Source organism: Nansenia antarctica (assembly GCF_963989245.1).
Source record: "Nansenia antarctica genome assembly, chromosome: 4".
Classification (NCBI taxonomy): Eukaryota; Metazoa; Chordata; class Actinopteri; order Argentiniformes; family Microstomatidae; genus Nansenia; species Nansenia antarctica.
Genome location: NC_137689.1, coordinates 64,567,124 through 64,589,455, shown reverse-complemented (window position 1 = coordinate 64,589,455; position 22,332 = coordinate 64,567,124). Strand labels below are relative to the sequence as shown.

Sequence of the window (22,332 nt, the reverse complement as noted above, 5' to 3'; positions counted from 1 at the left end):
TCTTAAGCCCCTACGCATACTGGATTGATGCTAAACTTCAGCTATGGCTGACAAGTACACTACGACATCTCGAATATAATAGCCCTCAGGCCCACTGTTCAAATTAACAAGGCTGTAAACTGAAATCCCATCATAATTTCTTCGAAATCTATTCCAACTCATCCCAACGAGTATCGTTAAACATTCATACGACTGGTTTTTAATGTTCTCCCCAGAGAAGTCTAGTCTGTAGTAGTGTTCATCCTTCACTAACTCAAACATATAAGAGAGGAGGGAGGGGGGGAAGAAGAGGAGGGAGTGGGGTGAGACAAGCGGCAGCTGTGAGAAGGAAAGATGGAGAGAGAGAGAGAGAGAGAGAGAGAGAGAGAGAGAGAGACGGGCAGACTACCATCCATCTAACCAGGCTAGGGGATGGGGGGGGACGATATGCCTGTATAAACAGCATTGGACATCAAGAGGCCCTACCAGACAGAGGAAGCGAGAGAAGGAAAACAGAAGAGAGAGAGAGAGAGCGAGAGCGAGAGAGAGAGAGAGAACACTTCTCAACTCCCACGCTGCGCTCGTAGACGGTGCTCGCTGCTCCCCCAACCGGCGACGCCACCCACCACTTCATCCTCGAAGCCCCCAGCCAGCACCAGTGAGTAGGAGCCGTCGTTGCTGCGGCCGTGGATCCCTCCCACGTGGGGCCTGTGAATGCCGGCCTCGCTCACCTTCGGGGGGGGGGGGTAGTGTGGACATGGGGGAGAACAGTCAGAGTGGAGTGGAGAAGAAAGGGGGGGGGGGGGGGCTACACGTGAGACTAGCTAGGCTAGGTTTCTGAGATACAAGTTGTATGTTGTAGGCAATGAACCAAAAAAAACGTCAATCTTTCTTACTCTCATCATTTGAAAACAGAATGTTTTACGTAACGTGTTGTTACGTCATGTTTTCTCCCAGCAGATCTGTGACTGTGAGAACTCACCTTACTCAGAGTCGTACCACATCACCTCTGCGACCCATGGGACCCAAAATGATCCTATTGGCTCACCTGTACACGGAACTTCCATGTCGTTCCCACGGGAACCCCAGGTACGGGCCCGTAGTGGTTGGAGGGGACTATGGTGCATTCCTTAGTGCGCCCAACGCAGGCCATACCCTGGAACAATAATAATATGTAATAATATAGTAGTAATAATAATAATAATAATAATAATGATATATGCAATTTAACTGACGCTTTTATCCAAAGCGACTTACATTGCAGTGAGAGCATACATTTTTTACTGTATATCGTCCCAGTGGAACAGCAACACAACACAACACTGAGGAGAAGCACTTACCGTACTACAATTAGTTTTAGCTCGCTAGCTAGCATGTATAACCGCAGATTGCTCACAGTGCACAAATCAATTATCCAACATTTTTATGGCTACATTTATTATTATGACTTTTTGCTTCAGGAAATATGGTACTTCATCGCTAGCTATCTCAATGTACTTCATTCACAAACGATGAGTCAAACACTTGCTATGCTCTTAATAACCATAGCATGGGGAGAGAACTTCTGGGAAACAAACAGTTATTTTTCCTCCAGTGGTTCCAGGAAAGAACATCAACCGAGCTGAGTCATTTGGAAACGGCATTGTCCATATGGTGCATATGCCATGCAGTGAGAGAGGCGCGGAGCCAACGCATAATCACAGCTTAGTCAGAGCACAAGGGGCCTCGCTAGGTTTGGGCCTTGTTCTGGCTAGCTGCTTCTCCTCCAGGAGTGCTAGCTAAGCTACAAAGCTGTGAGGAGCTCCACTTTGTAGCTGCTAATGTTGACACTCACGGGACCAACCGCTCAGTTTACTCAGCTAGCCTCCGCTTCTGTTAGCACCTGGCGCTAGACAAAGACGGTGCTGTCTGACTGTGTGTGTGTGTGTGTGTGTGTGTGTGTGTGTGTGTGTGTGTGTGTGTGTGTGTGTGTGTGTGTGTGTGTGTGTGTGCGTGCGTGTGTGTGTGTGTCTCTCATTTTGTCTCGTGCCAAAGCCAGGGGGGTCCCTCTCTGAGTGTCTCATAACAGTGAAGCATGAGTGTGAGTTCCAAGCCAAGACGCTTAGACTCTGAAGAATGTTGAACTTGTCGTTCTGCGGTGGGGCGGCAGAACGGAGGGGAGGGTCGAGGACTCGGTGAACCCACGAGTGAGTCAGAAAGAAGCCACATCCTAACTGCTGATCCACCATCTCACATTTCCTTCATACGCATTTCATCTCAAGTTTTTCACAGTGGTGCTCCCTTTTTGATAACCACATATAATGACCATGCCAACACCCATGCCCCCCCCGCCCCCACCCCCCTCCCTTTTCTTGCCCTGGAAACCCCCTGGCTCACCTTGCCCCAGTCACGCTGGCTCTCTGTGTGGGCAGAGGGCATCCTGGCCTTCTTCTTGCTGGCCTTCAACTTCTCCCCGGCCTTCACCACCTCGGTGGTGTCGTTCTTACAGGTGGGGCAGTACCTGTCCAATAGGAGACGGGACGTCAGGGCGGGGTCAATGCGATCATGGCAGGCGAACGAAAATAGCAAAATAACACACAGCCAAACTGTATCAAACTATGGGCCGGTTTCAGAGACAAGGCTTAAGCCTAGTCCTGGACTAAATCACACTTTCAATGTAAAATCTCCATTGAAGATGTTTTTTAGTCTAGGATTAGGCTTAAGCCTTGTCTGTGAAACCGGCCCTATATGTATTAGTATTAGTTAGTGGGATAGTTAACTAAAGGTCGATTTCATACATAGGATTGACCCACTTAATGGACATAATCCAATAATGAATAATGAATGAATAATGAATACAATTCCAAATCTTGCCATCTTACAGTGATGGACCCAATTTGATGTTGTTGTATCGTCCCTGCCATTTCTCTCCAGAATCATATCTGTTACTCCTTAGACTTTTTTTGTTCCAAGGTCATATGAACTGTCAAATTCGAAAGCCTCCCAGTACCTCTTCAGACACGCAGCGTGGTTTGTTTTGGTTGTAAAAGCCAATGAGGAAATGAGATAGGCAGGATTTTCAAGGTTTACTTACAGTTACACTGCATATGGCTCTGATTATAGTTGTTTGCTAGAGTCTAGCTGTGAACCCCACTGGCTACCTATGAATGAGTGTGTGTGTCTGTGTGTGTTCGCATGCTTGAGTCTGTGCAGTGTGTGCACATGCCTGTGTGTGTACGTGTCTGTGTGTGTGCGTGTGCGTGAGCGTATGCCTGTGTGTGTGTGTGTGTGTGGGGGGGGGGGGGGGGGGGAGGGAGCTCACCAGTCTTCGTCATCGGGGATGGTGGCCAGCGGGGGGTTGAGGCAGTAGATGTGGAAGGCCATGTTGCACTCATCACACAGCAGCTGCATGTGAGCGTCCTGCTTCCCTCCGCACACACAGCACGAGCAGAACCGACACTCTGTCTCCGGGTCCGCCTTGCAGTGCTTACACTCTGGCCCGCTCCTCCCTGGATCAATCCACATGAGCGTACACACACACACACACACACACACGCACACACATACGCACACGCACACGCACACGCAGCAATAATCCAAATCGAATAATGAATTTCAAATTTCAAATCTTGCCATCTAACAATGAAGGATATTAACGTTTTAACCATGTGAGGCTGATTGTTCAAAGCACTTTTAAATCGGAATTCTCAGCGGCACCAGCTTGACTTAGGTGTCCCTAACCAAGCTCTCATTGGCTGGGGTGTCCCTCCCTAGGTTTACTGTAGTAGTAGTAGTATTGGTTTGAATGTTGTCAGGCCTACGTTTGTACTGGCCGTCGGCAGCAGACAGGGAGGGGGCTCCAATCTTCTCAACCTGATACATCTCATCCAGGAACATGAGCTTACAGTCCCCCAAGATGTCCGCAGGACCCCTGGGAAGAGAAGAGTAGATCGATGAGTGGATGGATTGGATGGAATTGGGGGGAGAGAGAGAGAGAGAAAGAAAGAAAGGGGAGAGAGAATCCATTAGAGAACCACTGGGAATAATCACAACTCCCACTCAGAACTCTACACTAGACTGTAAGGGCTGAATACCACAACAGCCACTGAGGTAAACAACAAGTCCTCTTTCAACACATCAACAAAAATATCTACGCTGCATAACTCGCCAAACTAAGTTGTTGGCGATCATAGTTAGTTACTCTATCATTCCGAAATATATCGTTTAATTTGCTTTGAAATGTTGACATCGTAGCGCCGCCAAAGTTCACTTTCAGGGGACCTGAAACCTGACGTGTGTGTAACTCTCTCTTACCCCAGCAGGATCTTGATCCGGACCTCCTTGTTGGTCCTGGAGATCTCGTTGAGTGCCGTGATCTCAGCGTCGAACCAGAAGCCCCTCTCCTCTGGTATCTCAATGTTGTAGTTCACCATGATGACCTGGCCCACTCTGAGCTGGTCCCACTTGAGCAGGGTCCGCGCCCGCGGCCGCACATCACTGGGACACATCTCCACCACTCCGTTCTCTGGGTAACTACGGCGGAGAGACGGCAAGACGGGATGTAATTGGGACTTTACACAGACGGGTACAAAAGACTGGATAGACTGTGCTACATCATAGATGTCTTTTTTAAGGTAATTTTTTGGGGAATGTCCACTCTAGTCCCACTCTTGTATTTTTCTTGTACCTCTGGACCACCCCAGGCCACGGTGCTAAACCCCTGAACCACGTCAGGCTATGGTGGTAGACCCCTGGACCACTACAGGCCATGGTGCTAGACCCCTGGACCACCACAGGCCATGGTGCTAGACCACTAGACTACCCCAGGCCACAGTGCTAGACCCCTGGACCAACCCAGGCCACAGTGCTAGACCACAGGACCACCTCAGGCTACGGTGCTAGACCCCTGGACCACCCCACATACTGTAGATATCAATCTGTGTATATGATGGGCTGCAGGCTGGGACTAAATCACTAGACATATAAAATAAATTGTGTAGAAAGAAACATACAAAAAGGGTTTTATGAAGGACATAAAGGCTCTTTATAAGAACCGCTCCAGACTAAATGAAGCGTATGTGTACGAGCGTGTGTTCCACATGGCCCCACACTGACAAACTGCTGCACAGGAGAAGGTTAAAGCCACAGAAAAAAAATCATAGGGCTTGAAAAATAGTCAAGAAACCCTGAAGAAAGACAGTTTGACGTAGAAACGGTTGAATAAAACAATAGCTCTGGAGCAACAATGTGAAGCTTTGTTTGTTTGCTTGGCAGGTTGTTTTGTTAGTTTGTTTGTCTTATTTGTTGTCTCTGGACAGACGTTACCACCCTCAAATTCATAGACAGCACACTAAGTGCTAAGGACTGACAATCTGTGACTGATCAACATGGGAGTTTTGAAACATAATTTGAAGCTATGCAGTTTTTGTTTTTTTGATGTTCCTGTTGTTCATCAACATTGGAGAAAATCAGCCCTAAATGTATGAGGGGGTAAGACAGTATTATGCTCATGAGGCATATCAGCAATAATCTTCAAGAATCAATGGATGTTTGCATGTGTGTATATATAAGCATCTCCTCTAATAAAACCACTGAAGACACAAGAGAAGCGTGACCACAACAGGTTCTACTATTTCATGGGGGTGGGGGTGGTGAAAAGAACCAACATTTGCTTTGGGCAATACACACACACACACACACACACACACACACACACACACACACACACTAAATGCATATATCTCACATAACCCAACACTTATGCTCATAAGCTCATATAAAACCAGAGTTGTCTGTGAGATATTCAACATTCAACATGTTCAGGCTATCTATAAGGAGCCCCTAGTGAGCCAGTGGAGGGATTGTAGATGTGTGGTAGTGATGGAGGGATGGTAGATGTGGTGATGAAGGGATGGTAGATGGAGGGATGGTAGATGTGGTGAAGGAGGGATGGTAGATGGAGGGATGGTAGATGGAGGGATGGTAGATGGAGGGATGGTAGATGGAGGGATGGTAGATGTGGTGATGGAGGGATGATAGATGTGAGGTAGTGATGGAGGGATGGTAGAATGAGGATGATGGGAGATGATAATAATGAGCTTCCCACTGTTGTTACGACTGCAGTCACTACACTATCTTCCACCGTAAAGACCCATCTCTTAAGGCTACTTCTGAACCGTCCCTCCAAAAGACCTCCTCATCCCCACTACCCCTCTGTATAGTTTCACTACTGTTATAAAAATAAAAATAAAGTTATTCTAGCATTGTGTCTGCCAATGGCCCCTATGGTCCTAGCATAGATTTCTATTTCTTATGATGACTGATGATTCACATACTTCTCAATACAAGACAAATGTATTTCTTTTGCTTTGGATAAAGGCGTCTGCTAAATGGCAAAAATCTCAATGTAAATGTGAGGAGGGATGGTAGATGTGGTGATGTTGGGATGGTAGATGTGGTGATGGAGGGATGGTAGATGTGGTGATGTTGGGATGGTAGATGTGGTGGAGGGATGGTAGATGTGGTGATGTAGGGATGGTAAATGTGGTGGTGGTAGATTTGGTGATGGAGGGATGGTAGAGTGCTATCTGAACACAGCAGGCTGACACATCCACACATTAGCATGAGACACAGGCACTGAGATAAACTGCAGCAAAGGTCTGCAGTCTGTGATCCTCTCTCTGCTGTCCCGTCACACTCTCTCTCTCTCTCTCCTCCTCTCCTCTCCTCTCCCCTCCCCTTGTCCCGCTCCTCTCCCCTCCTGCATGTAAATGCTCATGGTCATGTTCTGAATATCAATATGTTGTTCCCCACAAGGCAGTAATAAGACACCCTCTGTGGACCCCCAGAGCCACAGGACTAGCTAACTCGCTAACGTCCCCTACTTAAGAGAAGAGGGAGAAAGCCCTGCGATCCAGCAATACGTGTGTGTGCGTGTACGTGTGTGTGTGTATAGACGCTTATGATTGCCCATGATTATGATTGCCCATATATTGCACTATACTGTAGGTATGTCTTTGTGAACATACATAAGCATGTTAAGAGTTTATCCTTCGAGTGTGTGTCATTATGCACAGCGTTTAGGCTAAGTAAGCGTGCGTAGGTGTACAGACTACAGACAGTAACACAGGAGAAAGGAGGCTCTGGCCCTTTGAGACGGCCAGCCGCAGGACTGAGAGAAAGAAGGCAGCAGGGTAGGATTTCCTTCCTTGGGTGAAGGGGATTACGGGGGCTCTGGAGGGGGAGAACAGTAGTCAGTGTAACGCGGTGGGCCTGTTTGCGGAGAGAGAGGGGGACACGGGAGGGAACAGCCCCCCCCCCCCGGGCCACACACACTCTCACACACATGTGGGGGGCCTCGCAGCGGGCTGGACAGAGCAGGACACGGGGGTCACAGTGAGGTGGAATGTGGAGGATGAAACCAGGATGCCGGAACGTTTGTATACCATCAACAGGTACACCACCCACCACCCACACGACCCACCACCCACCACCACCACCACCACCCCCACGCAATTAAAAGAAGCTACAACTGAAACGAAGTAAGTAGATTAATGAATTAATGAAGATTTGTTACCGTCATCTGAGACATTTTTCCTTTTCTTCTCTCTCCATTTAACAGCTTGTGTGTGATTATTGTACTTAGCAGGAGTCTGGGTTTGGAGAGCCGAGAAGTGAAAATGAAACTCCATGGTTAGCAGAAAGCATGCTGGGTTCTCAAACAGCAGCAAACGAGGAGTCTGACTGATGTAATTACGGCACTACAGCACGGGGCGAGACAAAAGCATTGATTCTCATTGGACAGTGTCAAAGAACTTTGGTCACAGTTAAGACACATTAACGATAAAATAATGAAAATAATGAATTAAATTAATTACTCCAAAAACTTTTTCAAGTATATTTGTCTGATCAGTTCAGCGTTGAACTTTCAGAGGTAGAAAATGTTTTTGATCTGCCGCCTTTCCCTTTCCTTTCAGTTTGCTCCTATTACTTTGCCTTCCCTTAAAGCGTTATAAACTACCTGGCGTCGTCACGTCATATTCTGTCCCACAATATAATTACCTTTTGTATCTTATAGATTTCCTAATATCCTTATATTTACTTTCTGGAAAAGTGTGATGATGATGTAATAAAAGCTTGTCATTGGAAATCTATAAAGCTTGTATGCACAAGATAATGATCACTTGGGACCACACATAGTGGACTGATGAGAAATATACTCTAACATGAGGAGTGCATTCCATTAATGATAATGAAAAATCAATTTGTGCAACTGCATTTGAGAACAGGAAGTGGTGTTAAAATGGCTTAATAATGTGGCTTTGTCTGCAATAGCAATACTTCTGTTCCCTTTCTATAATGATATAATCCGATTATTGCATTATCTCCACTTGTCTATGCTCTCCAGGTTTTCTACTTGGAAGTACTTGCATTTGTTGGGCCAAAAGCTGGACCTCAATAAGCCCATTCTGACACAGTTGTTACGGTAACACACTGCCAAAAAACGCAGAGGATTCTCCATAATTGAGGCATGGGTTTTGAGCCTCATTAGGTTTTCTTAGAAATTACTCCAGAATCTCCATGCAAAACAGGTGGTTTCATTTCAGACTCGCTGTTTTTCCCCCTCAACTTATACCGGACAGGGAGCCTCGGGAAGCCAATCATAATGGTAACAAAGAGGAGAACAACACGCTCTCACCAACAGCAGAGAACATGGAAAGGCAGAGGAAAAAAGAAAATGGCGCTTGTGCTCAGGGTCACACAATTTGTTGTTTTTTCCCTTCATAGCGAAACATGGGCAATAGCTAAGATTTGTAGCTACACCAGTAGTGTTTGCACCAAGATGGGCCTGCACCACCTCTCCTGTGATGCGTTCAGAGCGAACAGCGCTCAATTTTAGGCAGCAATTAGAGTGAGGAGAGAGGGGGGGGGGGGGGGTGTAGAAGTATCGCTCCTGAGAACTCCTGCGGTTACCATGGAAACGGCTCCTTCTGAATGAATTTGCAAAAAAAAAAAGAGAAAAAAAAAGAGGGAAAAAAAGAAAGATGACTCCAAATTGTAGCATAGCTACCACCCGCGCCTCCTCCATTCCCCTTCGCTGCCGGCAGAAATCAGGGGCTGCGGTTTTAAACAAGCGACCACCCCCAACCCCTTCCCTCTGAACTGAACCAAAGGGGTTGTGGGTTCACATCCTTAACACGGTATTTCACCATCCAGGATGCGGGGTGATTTCTGCCTAATTGTGAGAGTAGGAGAGCAAAACAAAAATGTGCATTGATAAGTTGCAGATGTTCGCTTCGCATGTGAAATTGTCCCACCACATTGACCACCGACAAAGTTCTTGTTGTGATTCGAGGCCATGCAAGTAAATACCATAGAAATTAATTATCTGCTCAGATTCCCCACTGAGCTCCCCAACCTTCATCAACAGTTAGGAGAACAGCAGTTTCCTATTGACCTTTAAACTATTTACAGTGTCCTATTTGACGCTCTGTGAACATGGGTGTCAAGAGTCAGATTTTATGTTCAACATAAAAACATTCTACAATGCAAAGCTGATAACTTGGTCATGACATGTGGGGTCAAAGTCTGATCCCTTTTTTTCCATGGATATTTGAGAGGAAACGACCCTTGACCTCCCTTTGAATTTCTCCCTGGGTCTTAAATCATCAGGCTAGTATGGAGAAGAGTTAATGCTCTTTAATTAGAGCTGGGGCTTTTGTTTCACTGGGCGGGGGGGGGGGGTGTCTGGGGGCGTTCCACTCGGTAAATCACCCCTGTGCACAATATCAAATGGCACAGTCCTACAGAAGGAGTATCATGTTAAACATACAGCTACTAACACGCCATGCAAACTCCGCCCTTCACCCCCATCTGAACCCTTACCTCAGTCTACTCAACGCTGGCTTACCTGGTAGGCTCCATTAATAACTGTAGGTTACAGTACTCCTCCTCAGTCCTCACCAAACTACTAGAACACACCCCATCCCACAACAAACCCTAATACTACTACCACCATATCATCGTCCATCTCATCTAATAGAAACCAAGTGGATAGAAATTCAGGAAAGCCAAACCCGAAGAAAAAATAGGAACAATTGTGGTGGAGCCAAAAAGAAGAAGGATAAATCCAGTTAGGATGGGGTCCTAAGCAGGGACAAGCCAAGCTCTTTTTCTGCCAGGTGGACTTACTCGTCATATCTGATATGATAAGTGACCTCCTCCTCTTTGTCTTTGTCTTTCTCTGTGGCTGTGCCTGTAGACGTGGCTGTAGCTGTGGGCGTGCAGTCTGTTTGAGAGGTGGAGGGCCCACTGTCCGAGTTTAACACAGAATTTCCATTATTGTCCAGGGAGGGTTGGCTCGGCTCCGACTCCAACTTGCCGTTAGTCCTTTTGCTCGGCCTGCCAACCTTGCCCCCCGTCGGCGCCTTGGGGTTCTGTCCCTTTGGGGCGCGTGTGATCTTGTCGATGCAGGCTTCGAACCAGGCGCCGATGCTGACGTCTCTGCAGTCCACCAACTCGTTAATCTGGAGATTAGAAAACAACAACGGGTCAGATCACATTCAACGGATGGGCTCAACTGATATTAAGAAGGCAGCTGGCGGATGTGATGGGTGATAAAACCTATCAGGTTATACGAAGAAGAATGACAACGCACCAGACGCATGGCATATCTTACAAGTTAACAAGACGACATGATATTGAATACTGGGGACCACTGGGATCTAATAGAAGGATACTGTGTGAACGTGTTGTAATGTGCATGAAGAGGAATATCAGAGGGGTACTGAACTTTTTTTTTTTTTTTTGAAATGAATGGTTGAGTTAATCAAGGAAAGTGTCTGTGACCCTGTGTTAAAGGGGAGGTTCACACAAAGTACATTTTCATATGTTTTTCTGGTCAATCCATGATGCATACAATCTCAAACTCATCATCACTTTTCGTGCAGCGGCATCATAGCCATCGAAACACAACGTCTGTTTATTTCCTAAGAAAGTCTCATACCGCTTTAAAATACATCAGGTGAGCTTTTTTTACACTCTGACCCTGCCAGCCATTCCTTAGAGCAGCACGTGCTCGCTCAGGGTTGTTCCGCAGAAGGAACTTCCGTGGGAGGGGGGAGGGGAATCTTGGGAGTTGTCAAGAAATGACAAAAAAAATGGAAATGTAGAATACCAGCACATTTTTTGGAATGTGTCTACTCTTGACTAATGAAAACAAGAAATCCACTGGATTACAGGGTCTGCTTCAAATAACTTTGAATGTGCAATAAAATACTGCATCTATCTAGCCTCCGTATGCTTCAAATGCAGGGAACCAGTCAGCTAGCTTGCCTTGCACTGCGGGGTTAGTGCTAGGAGGCTGGGAGGGGGTGGGGGAAGCGTTAACGCAAGCTGTCTGAGCCTGGCGATATTTACAATGTGCATCATAGCTACCGTTATGGAGATTTTCTATCCGCCTCTGTTGTCCACAAACACTAATAACCGACCAACCAACATTCCAGAGCTGTGACATATTAACCCTGACCGGGCAGCTAACTCTGTTCCAAAAACAAACCGTGCATAAGAGGGCACTGATGTTCAGTCTCGTATGACTACAGAACATGTTAGCCTACATGTCATAATACAGTAGACTAGGCTAGTCTAGGCTATGAGGGCTCTCTTGTAAACAAACATCCCACAAGTGTGTCTATAGGAAGCGCCCTGCCCCTGGTCCGACCTACACAGGAGCAGAGAGAGCCTATAGACACTAGCTTCATGTGCTGATGTTATCAGCTGCAGGAGGGAGACAGTGGAGGAGTAGACATCTTCACAGCTCCACAGGGATCCAACGCGTCGCTGCCAGAGACTAACTCTTCTCTTTAAGAACCTGTCCGTGACTGGGTGCCTCGCATTAAAACGGTGTGAACCTGGCACCTGATAATACCTGATAACAAACAACAAGCTATGATATATAGTCCATGTTTCTGTACCTCAGAAGACAGTAGTACTAATAGTAAGGAAGCCTTTTGGTCTGCTTCTATACTTTGCTGCATGATAGACCGAGGCCTACAGTCACTGCTGCTGTATATGTGAGGTTGTGCTCCGCTTGCTTCATTATCGCTACAGGGCTCAGTTGCTCCTCATCTCCTGAGCCATCTGCATGCTGGTAAGTTTCTCCTCATCTCCTCAGCCATCTCTATGCTGGTAAATAGCTTGGACTTGTGTTCAGCCAAGAGACTCTCTGCACATGTTCCAGGTCCAGCAAATATCTTTTTCCAGCAGCGTCAGTGTGCCAGTGCCAGCATGTCTTTTTCTCAGCGCTAAGCTCTGGGTATAGTGTGTCATTTGGCATATCTGCTTGGCATCCCTAGCATAAGCTCCACTGCTATGCTGTGTGTGCAAAGTGTCAGCCCTGCCACTTACCGTTAACGTGTGGGTTGGTGTAAGACAGGTTGAAGAACAAGGCTTTCTAGATGCATGACAGAAGTTGGAGCCGGTACCATGGTCAACATTATTGTGGCTTCTATTCCAGCAAGGGAATGTATTTGTAGTAATACAAATACATGCATACATAAAAGGCTTATGCATTAGCTTCTATGACATGAAAATAAAACTTACAAGGAACCTGATCCTATGCATCACATTATGGAAACAGAGAAGACTTCAGTGCCATGGGCAGGTCAGAGCCACTCTAATACCCAGCTTCAAAGAGGTCACTTTCCATACCATGGGGCCAGGCATGGTTTAAATGGGAAACTTGAGTACAGAAAAAACAACCTCCCCTTTAACTGAAAAACAACAATTCCCCCTAGCATGTCAGAGGGAAAAGTTTAGCTATAGCTTACTAGCTACTACCCTGCTTATACCTATCCAACAGCTTTAAGATTGTTCCAGAACAGTTCCGTTAGGGACAGGGGTTATATTAGAGGGAGAGGCCACAGGCAACATGACACAGCCAGCCAGCCAGAGACTGACAGACAGTCGGCCAGACAGACGGACGGACAGACTGGCGGCCAGACAGACAGGCCGCCAGCCAGTCAGAGAGACAGACAGACAGACAGACAGTCAGACAGACAGACAGTCAGACAGTCAGACAGGCGGCCAGACAGACGGCCAGACAGACAGACGGCCAGCCAACAGACGGACAGACAGACAGGAGGCCAGACAGACAGACGGACAGACAGACAGGCGGCCAGCCAACAGACGGACGGCCAGCCAGCCAGCGAGACAGAGAGCCGTTCTGACTGACAGACAGGCGGCCAGCTAGACAGACAAACAGACAGAAAGCCAGCCAGACAGACAGACACGGGCCTGGCACCGATACTGGACCTGCTACAGGAGCTAAACAGCCCTCAGCGCTGTGTCAGCCGGTCGCTATGGCGATGCAACCCGGCGCCCATCGGGAGTGAGACAGGGCTGCCAGTTGAAACGACCACAGGCATGTGTGTCCAAACCACAGCAATGCATGGTGGGAGGGGGGAGGGGGGGGGGGCTGACATTCTTATGATCAACTGGCGTGCCATCAAGGAAACTAACAACCAAACAAACGTCACTATCTCCTCCTGGGAATGGCCAATGAAACGGACGTGGCTAGACAAAGCCACAGATTAGGGCTCAGCCAAACCATTTAAGACCGATAACAATAACCTTGAAGGTGCATGTGACCGGGCCAACTCCAGGCCCTCACCATGCATACTGCCGAGACCCTGGGAGGATAGACCGGAAGGTTCCTTCTCTCACCTTGTACACGCCGATGCCAGGGTCCACCAGGACGGGACGTGTGGAGGTGGACGGCTGGTTGTCCAACGGTGGGCTGGAGGACTTGGACCTGTTGTTGTTTTTGTTGTAATTGTTGGTGGTGGAGTCACTTGTCGTTCCAGTGCTGGCCGTGGTTTTCTTGTTGTTGTTGTTGTTGTTGACGACGGTGGTGGCAGGGGCCACCGTGGCGGGCGGGGAGGCGGCAGCGGCGGTGGTGGTGGAGGGTGGGGGTGTGGTGGTACAGTCCATGGCTTCACACTCCTCCTTGGGGACCGGGCCGTCGGAAGGGTCCGTCTGGGATCGGATGAGCAGCTGCACAATGTCATTCAGACCCACGTTGTAATCAAACAGTGTCTGGCCATCTTCCATCTGAAAAACACACACACACGCGCGCACACGCACACACACACACACACACACACACACAGACACATACACACACACACAAACATGCGCACGTGCACACACACGCGTTAGGCAGCCATTTGTGTCACAGTTTTACTCTTTATATGGTAAGCGCCGTCAGACAAATAAACCAAGCTGCTTGTCAAGGGCAAACAAAGAGCACGGTAGAAAGACAGATTTCCACCGCTGTGCTGCGTTACAAAAGACTGTGCTGATGCACACCATCGAGAGATTTGAGACCTAAACACTGACAACACACACCTCACGGCCAATCTGCATATGCACTAGGACGGGTGTTGCTGTTGTTGTTGTTGTTGTTGTTGTTGTTGTTGTTATTATAACAATAAATGTTCTAGTTGTTTCTACAACAACACCGCCTCTCTTATCATTCAGCATTCCATCATGACAACGTACAGGAGGGAACCGCAGTGCTTGGAAAAAAACATCACTAAAATGAAACGAGAAATCTGATTTCACTGTTGTGACAACATAAATATTGTAACATGCGCTCAAAGCAAAACATGTGAATGGACGAATAGTGGATAGATTCAGGTAGACATTTCTCTCCACAAAGTCCCCAATGGCCCAATATTCTTGAAGTCGAAAAAAGAGAAAAAAAAACTGCTCTGCTTTCCACTGCGTTTTCCTCAAATAAATAAATAAATGAATAATTCTGAGGAAAGGGGGGGTGGGGGGGTGGACTGGGTCGCTATGGCAACCAATAAAGAACCCCCCCCTTATATACTCTACACACACACACAATATCTCGGTCTGTCTTTGCCCCCCCCCTCTTTCCGATGGTGTTGCGCATTACCAGTCATGGTCCGTGTCAGAAAATGGCTTCGCTTGGAGCGAGAGACTCGTCACAGAAACACAGCATTTCAATAACACCATTTACGTCATTCGACCTCTGTGAACACTCGACAATTCACAAACAGATAGTGGTTTAGAGAGCTAGAGCATCTTCTCCTCAGAGCCCCAGCAACCGTTCCACTACTAACTCTCCATTGTGTTGGAGAAACAAGCATGGCCGCCTCTCTTCTCCTCCGCATTACCGGTGAGGAGAGCAACTCGGGAGAGCTCAGTGACAGAGAGCACAGTTTCCACATCCGTCCTTTTTATTAAAGATGAAATGTAGATCAGAGCAGTGGCACGAACACTACGCGGGTTGCCGTAGTCTTCTGTCTTACTTCTGTCTGGTTGTCTGTAGCCTTGTGGACTATAGACAGACAGACAGACTGTCAGACACCATCCTGGACAAAGACAGCCTCACACACACAATAATTAATCTAATATGCTGGGAGAAATATTTAATGATGCATGGAATCCAATAATGCAGCGTATTTTAGCTGCTAGACCTGTCACAAGGAGAGCCAATTACCATTGGTATAATCTCTTCTTCGCCAGAGAGCTGGTCTACCATCTCTTCAGCGTCACGTTTTATGTCCTTAGGCTATGACTAGAAGAATATTTCAAGAATCCACAATGTCTGGTGTTATGTAAATGTGAATTTGAGGGTTAAGAAATTCTGAATTGAAGGACAAACAACAGACAAACCCATCAAACCATAAGTGAATCATAAGATAATGCAGAATTGGGTATTTCCATTCTGCCTCACAAAAGCTTTAATCCACTCAATTCCGTCCGGGGAGAAAATCTACAGTAAAATACAGAAGAACGGTCATCTGCCGGATTAACTACGAAATACTTTGAAAGCACAGTCAAAACCAACCACATGTGGTGAGGCAACCGATCAAGTTTGTGTGCGTGTGTGTGTGTGTGTGTGTCTATATATATATTATTTGGTTAGAGAGCAATTACCACCGCGGTCAAAATAATTCCTGAACTGTGTTTACTTGAGCTCTCATGTCAGCTGGACGGTTTCTAAAAACGAATTTCTCATCATTACAAGCATTCAGACAGTGACGCACAAACCTTAAGTAAAAACAGCATGAGATGTGCTTGCTTTCGCACTGGCAAGATTTCAGCAACACATTTTGAATATGTAATTATAAACGGCTCTTTTGCCATATGAATGAATAATTTGTTGACGGCCCCTTTATTAGGATACAGAAACCTAATCTACTCCAGGTGGGTGGGACATTACACCAAGCCAAGTCTGGTGAATTCAATTAGATTTAAGATGGGGCTGACAAGCATGGCGTGACATCTTTCAATGGGTTTGAACACGACAGAGAAATTAGCTATGTCAAGGGGAAAACGACATGATTACCATTATAGACATAGGTATCAATGTGTAAAACAATGGGGTCTTTATCTTTCGAACGTAGTGAATTAGGTTAAGCGTTATTAGCATTAAGACCACCTGGCTGTGACAAATCTCTACCGGGGGAAAAAACTGGGGAAGACGTCTCTGTACGCCAAGCATTTCGAAGCATGAACGATTGATAAATTGTCGTTGTCCCACTTCTAGGAATCACATGAATTCACATCCATCCAAGGGTGTGTGTGTGTGTGTGCGTGTGTGTGTGTGCGTGTGTGTGTGTGTGTGTGTATGTATTTTTCATGACTGATTGAGCGTGCTGGTGGTGTGTGACCATTTTCTTAACGTAACAAAGGTGCAAAAAAACTAACTAGTAGAGCTGGTGAGACAAAGCTGCAGAGCACGGTGGGCAGGGAATTGTGGGATAGGGCAGGAAACGCCCTACACTGCTCAACCAGACAGTGCTCTCCGCTCACCCTCCCCCCCCCCCCCCCCCACCACCGCCCGCCGCCCGCCAGAGAGGGGAGCCATAGAAAAAAGAAAATAGGTCACATTTCTAATCAACAGCGAACACCCCCAAGCAGCCCAAAACACTGACATAGGGACTTGTCTACCAAACTATGTTCCTTTATTTATTCTCTTTCACAGACACACAGACACACAGGCACACAGACAGGCACACACGCACCCACGCACACACAAACACACGCACACGCACACATACAGACACACACACACACACACACACACACACACACACGCACACGCACACTCTTGCTCCAACAGATTCCATTCTTCATCTGCAGTAATTGTGAGGACAGGAGTCGGCTCAGCTTGTCCTTGTCTTCCACGGCCCCAGGTTCACCGTCGCATTCGGAAAGCAAAACCCTGCATTTCTGACAAATCTGTCGAGTGGTAATAACCTATCATTACAAACAACTGCTGGGGCACGTATCCTGTATTAAAATTAAGCCAGCGTAAGCTTCAACGATGTTGAAGGAACCATAAACAAAATACCTCGAAAGCTAGTACCGTCCAGCTTCACAGCATGTTATTTTTCCATTTAGGGAAAGTTGTCTAGCCATAGGCTATAGTATGTGTTTATCCATGCAGTAGGTACACAGTTACCAAAAGAATACAGTAGCCTACATACAAATCATTTATGATACGCCTTTTCTTTTTTTTTCTTTACTCAAGTTAAAAATTCTGTATGAGAGCCAAAGTATGAACAACATAATTTGCCCTAATTCATTCATTGTTTCAAGAGCATCACTGTACCGTATTATCAATGTCTGTAGGATACATACCTAGATAAACCCCCCATAGAACCACGTAGAGGTCTTGGCCCTTTTAGAGCCGTTAGACAGAATTTGAACGTCAGTACTATCTAGGTGAAAGGACAGGCCGGGCCATAGTGCCGCACCTGAGGTGACAAAGGCCCTGATCCCGTTACAGCACGGACCTCTGTCCCAAAACGACACCAAGGCCGTCAAGTAGGCTACAAACGTGACCGCTATTCTGACTCAAGTATCAAGTACAGCACACAATCTAGTTCTAATATCCTCAACATTGTTGAGGGTCAAGGCCCTATGAGATTAAGGAAGTAGCCTACACATAGGGGAGGCTGGTGGAGGTAGAAATCGGAGGATGGGGCTCATTGTAATGCATGGAATGGTCTCATTCTTCATTTCATTCCATGCATTACAAAGAGCCCGTCCCGCGATTTCTACCTCCACTGAAGTAGGCCTACACATAGGAGAGAGCTCATCTGTAAAATGACTGTACCTACAGTAACATGAGTAGCATGGGGGACTAAGCTGCAGCTTAGCCTAGCCCAACCGTTTCCCATTTAAATGTCGTTGAAACCTGTCAGCACGACGCCCTTGGAGAAAGGTCGAGAAAGGGGCCGTGTGACCTCGAGGTAAACACCTCCGAGCAGACAAGAGAAGCACTGACACTGGACTCCTGCAGACTGCCCTCCCTGTCAAACAGGCTCCAGACCTCGGGCCGGCCCTTGAGGAGGGAGCAGGGCATGTCCGCACGCATGGCTGCAGGCCACATTGTTTGTCCTATGACCGAGACCCCCGGACCACGCCACAGTGCCTCCCACATAGAGCGACAGAAGACGCCGTTATTTTACACATGGACACACTGGACTTTGTGACAATTACGAAAAAAGACAAAAACAGGATTGATTTTTTTCTATTGTATTTGAAGGAAAGAGTTATTCTATATAAATAGATATTTGATTACAGTTTCTCAATATTTGGGCTTTTATTACACGCTGTGGGAGTAAAAATTATTCCCGGTTTCAGTGATGTCATCTTGATCAATTGACATTGGAAAATATAGCTTGTCCAATTTTTCATATGAGACGAATTTGTATTACTGTAAGTGGTGCCATAGTCAATAAAGAGAGGGATCCCAGTGTATGTGAAGCTGCCTCAGCACCAAATGTTCTGTAGGCTTAACTTCACAAAAGACGAGAAGTGAATTACTCCCTGACCTTCAAACAAACAACGCACTGAGCAAAGCTCGCCAATAGACATGGAGCACAATTCAAAAAGAGAGCCAATCAAAAGCCCTCAGCGTAGGCGGTCCGGTCAGCAGAGTGTGCTGTTTTTGTGTGAGACGTACGTAACGCTGTGCTCTGAAAGAGAAACACAACAGTGAACGTATAGGTAGGTAGAGGTTCACCACAGACTTGCATACCTCTGCGGTCTCTTTAACATTGGCCCTTCAAAACAACATGGGCGCGCAGGGCTATGAAGTAGGGCTGCATGCGCAGTTAAAAAAATAATAATAATAAGACGCCATTTTGAAAGAGATTCTAAAATCCTTCTAGCAACATATTCCAACAGTGTGAGGGCACTGTGAGTGGTTCATTCTTCAAATGACTTCACACATGGAAATCCCCCTCCCTGCCCGGCCCTGCTTTCCTATGAAGCAGAGGAAACACAGGACTTGCTAGTACTGTACTAGGCCCGCACATAATCAGCCCTGCAAGCCGCGGGAAGTGACTGCTTGGGGGGAGGGGGAGTAAAGGTGGCGAACATAGGCTAACCCTCAGAAACGTATTAGTACACAGGTATTCAAAAGCTTAAGAAAGGAAGATTGGGAGGAGGGATGGGGTAAACAATCCACACGTGGATGAGAGAGAGATATTGTTTCCATAGGCAGCGATGCATACACAGTGAAGTTGAAACATCCTCAGGTGTAGTAGTAGACCTTATCTTACAAAAGCAAATTAGGTGCAGATCTTTTGCTGAGTAGGCTATATTATTAGGGTGAGCAATCCGGGAGTCCGGTGCTTTCTTTCAACAGAAACACATAGAGGATTCCTCATTCAAAATGGCTGACACCTAATGCTGTACTGCGCAATGTTATAACACATTGACATTCTGGGCAATATAATCGTTCCCGAAGCATGGGCAATCACACAACCATTTCCTATCCTCTTTCTGCATGCTCTGTTGTGGAGCGTCAAAAAAAATATGAAAATACCCCCAAACCTAACCCATTTTACCTGCCTGAAATTCTGTTTCAGTTCATTTATTTTTAATTACAAGGGAAACAGATTACAGGTTTCACGCTGCGATGGACCTCAGGATGGTTTAAATATCCTTTAAAAAATGTGTTTTAAAGGGCATGACAAATGACTGGAAGGTCTGATTAAGCATAAACGAAAACGACAGAAGAAAAAACACAGATTATGTATTTTCTTCATGGAGTGTCTGTTGAGTCATAATAGCCCAATATTCAGCACACAGGGGTACAATGCTGAAGCAATTAACTGGCTGACTACAGCTTCCTCCCAGCATTCTACATCGATTATGACAGAGATTACTGCCAATTATTACTGGGAAAGCGCTCACACACAGGCATGGCCATAACAGGGCAGAACACAGCATGTCCTGCCAGACCACCATTGTGCATCTTAACTGCTGCCTTTTTCAAATACAAGGTAGGAAGGCCACTGAGTAACGTCCAGTCATGGTTCATTTGAATCATGACATTTCACACAATTTGTTTGCATTACCAACTGAAACTATACTCCCACTGTGCATTCTGTATTACAGTACAACATTTAGTTAGCCATCCATAGGTCTACGATGGAAACAGCACTATTGTTGTTTGTATACCATTAAGGACTGCATAAAACTGTAGAATATTGTGGCAGACAGTGCATTGTTATGTCAAGAGAGAAGCTACAATACTAAACAATATTTCAATAAAGACCTAATCACCTCTGAATGGTAAAGTGAATACTATATCATATCTTCACAAACACAGACAATTATGACAGACGGTCTTGAAAGCTTTAGAATAGGTCCCTGGATATAGGCCTAGTGTAGACATCTCATGTAGAGTAGGACTAATTATTCAGGAAATATGTCATGTTACACTGCATACATTATTTTCATCAATGCCAAAAGGCTCACAAATACCTCCCGTTGCCAACAGTTTCTATCTTTAGGCCGACATACTGCAAAGACGGCTAATGCTCACCACTGAAGTCCCACAAGACCTCAAACCAGACTCTATCTGCATAAATAACTGCAGGCATTATGTGGATAAACATTAAATAAAATATTCACATTCACAACTCATCATGTGTCATCCCGGGATATCCCAGTGGCCTAACCACTGTGTTCATGATGCCTGGCTATCAGTGGCCTAACCACTGTGTTCATGATGCCTGAGTATCAGTGGCCTAACCACTGTGTTCATTCATGATGCCTGAGTATCCCAGTGGCCTAATCGGTATGGAGGTAGGGAGGTAGGGAGGTATGGAGGTAGGAAGGTAGGGAGGTAGGGAGGTATGGAGGTGGAGGTAGGGAGGTAGGTAGGGAGGTATGGAGGTGGAGGTAGGGAGGTAGGGAGGTATGAAGGTGGAGGTAGGGAGGTACATTCATGATGCCTGGCTATCAGTGGCCTAACCACTGTGTTCATGATGCTCTGACGTCCACAGTGAGCAGCGCGCGGGTGTAAACACAGCATTTGACTGGCCTGGATGGCACGTGGAGCTACGCATGCACACTCCTCGAGGCTTAGTAAACAACATCATTATGACACGCAGCCAGCAGGTACACTAACTTACATCAAAGACTGTGTCTGGTCATTAGCCAAGAAACACCAACGCATCATGTGGTCAAATCATGTTTGCAACCAATTCGATCGTTGTTATTATTACAACACATTTGACCAATGTGTGATCAAAGGTCAAGGAAACACAAAATCAACACCTGGTCATTGGGTCATAATAACGTTCTGACTATAATGTTATTTTATCATGGCCCTCCTGAGTCCTGAGGAAAACTCTATGGCCAGCTGTATGTGGAAAAAAAACGCGCGACATGTCCTTCTCAAATGTGTAAACAGACGTCATTTCACTGGCAACATTGTTGCTACAAATGTGGCAGGATATATTGCAACAGTAGGTGCAGGATTGAGACAAGATGAATAAATAAACCACACTAGCACAGTGCGTCCTCGGTTCTTGCGCAAGAACTGTTGGCGAATTCCCATCAAAACAGGAAGCTCCACTGCTATGGAGAATGCGCCCAAAGTCCTGCAACGTAGAAATACAAAAACAAACACGAGTAACGACGGCCGGAGATGACAGATAGCACTTACCTGCTTTCCCCGATAGAAAAGCCGTTGTTGTTCAGGGTTTACATTGAAGATCTCTTGGATTTTCTGTCGGAGAGACTCAATTTTTGTCAGTCTGGAAAGATCCTCAACGGTTCGCGTCTCCTTTCCGTCAATGGTCCGAATCTGAATCCACATTGTTCCGCCGCCCAACTAACCACTAAAAGGTTACAGAAATCTTGTTTACAACAAATAAGGGGGCTCGGGGGACAGAGGGATAAAAACGAAAATGTTCAGAGCTCCATAGCGCTTTCCTCTGCAGGGGAGAACGATTCTTGCAGGAGGTGTCTCACATGGGGTCACGGCGCCAAGCAAATCTCGCGAAATAAAATTCAGTCCAATTTACCATTAAA

General features: G+C 46.4%; 1 protein-coding gene across 1 annotated transcript in view; it reads right to left on the bottom strand.

Moving 5' to 3' along the window:
- uhrf2 (ubiquitin like with PHD and ring finger domains 2) overlaps positions 1-22,158 on the bottom strand; it is a 27,779-nt gene extending 5,621 nt beyond the window's left edge. Inside the window, exons 1-9 of the mRNA XM_080527881.1 lie at positions 21,965-22,158; positions 13,681-14,067; positions 10,150-10,484; positions 4,273-4,491; positions 3,780-3,889; positions 3,281-3,467; positions 2,356-2,479; positions 1,028-1,135; positions 606-710 (exon numbers count right to left, since the gene is read on the bottom strand). Coding sequence (XP_080384007.1) covers positions 606-710; positions 1,028-1,135; positions 2,356-2,479; positions 3,281-3,467; positions 3,780-3,889; positions 4,273-4,491; positions 10,150-10,484; positions 13,681-14,067; positions 21,965-22,117 — 1,728 coding nt within the window. The 5' untranslated portion in view covers positions 22,118-22,158. The remainder of the gene's footprint in view (positions 1-605; positions 711-1,027; positions 1,136-2,355; positions 2,480-3,280; positions 3,468-3,779; positions 3,890-4,272; positions 4,492-10,149; positions 10,485-13,680; positions 14,068-21,964) is intronic.
- Between the last annotated feature and the right edge of the window lie 174 nt (positions 22,159-22,332).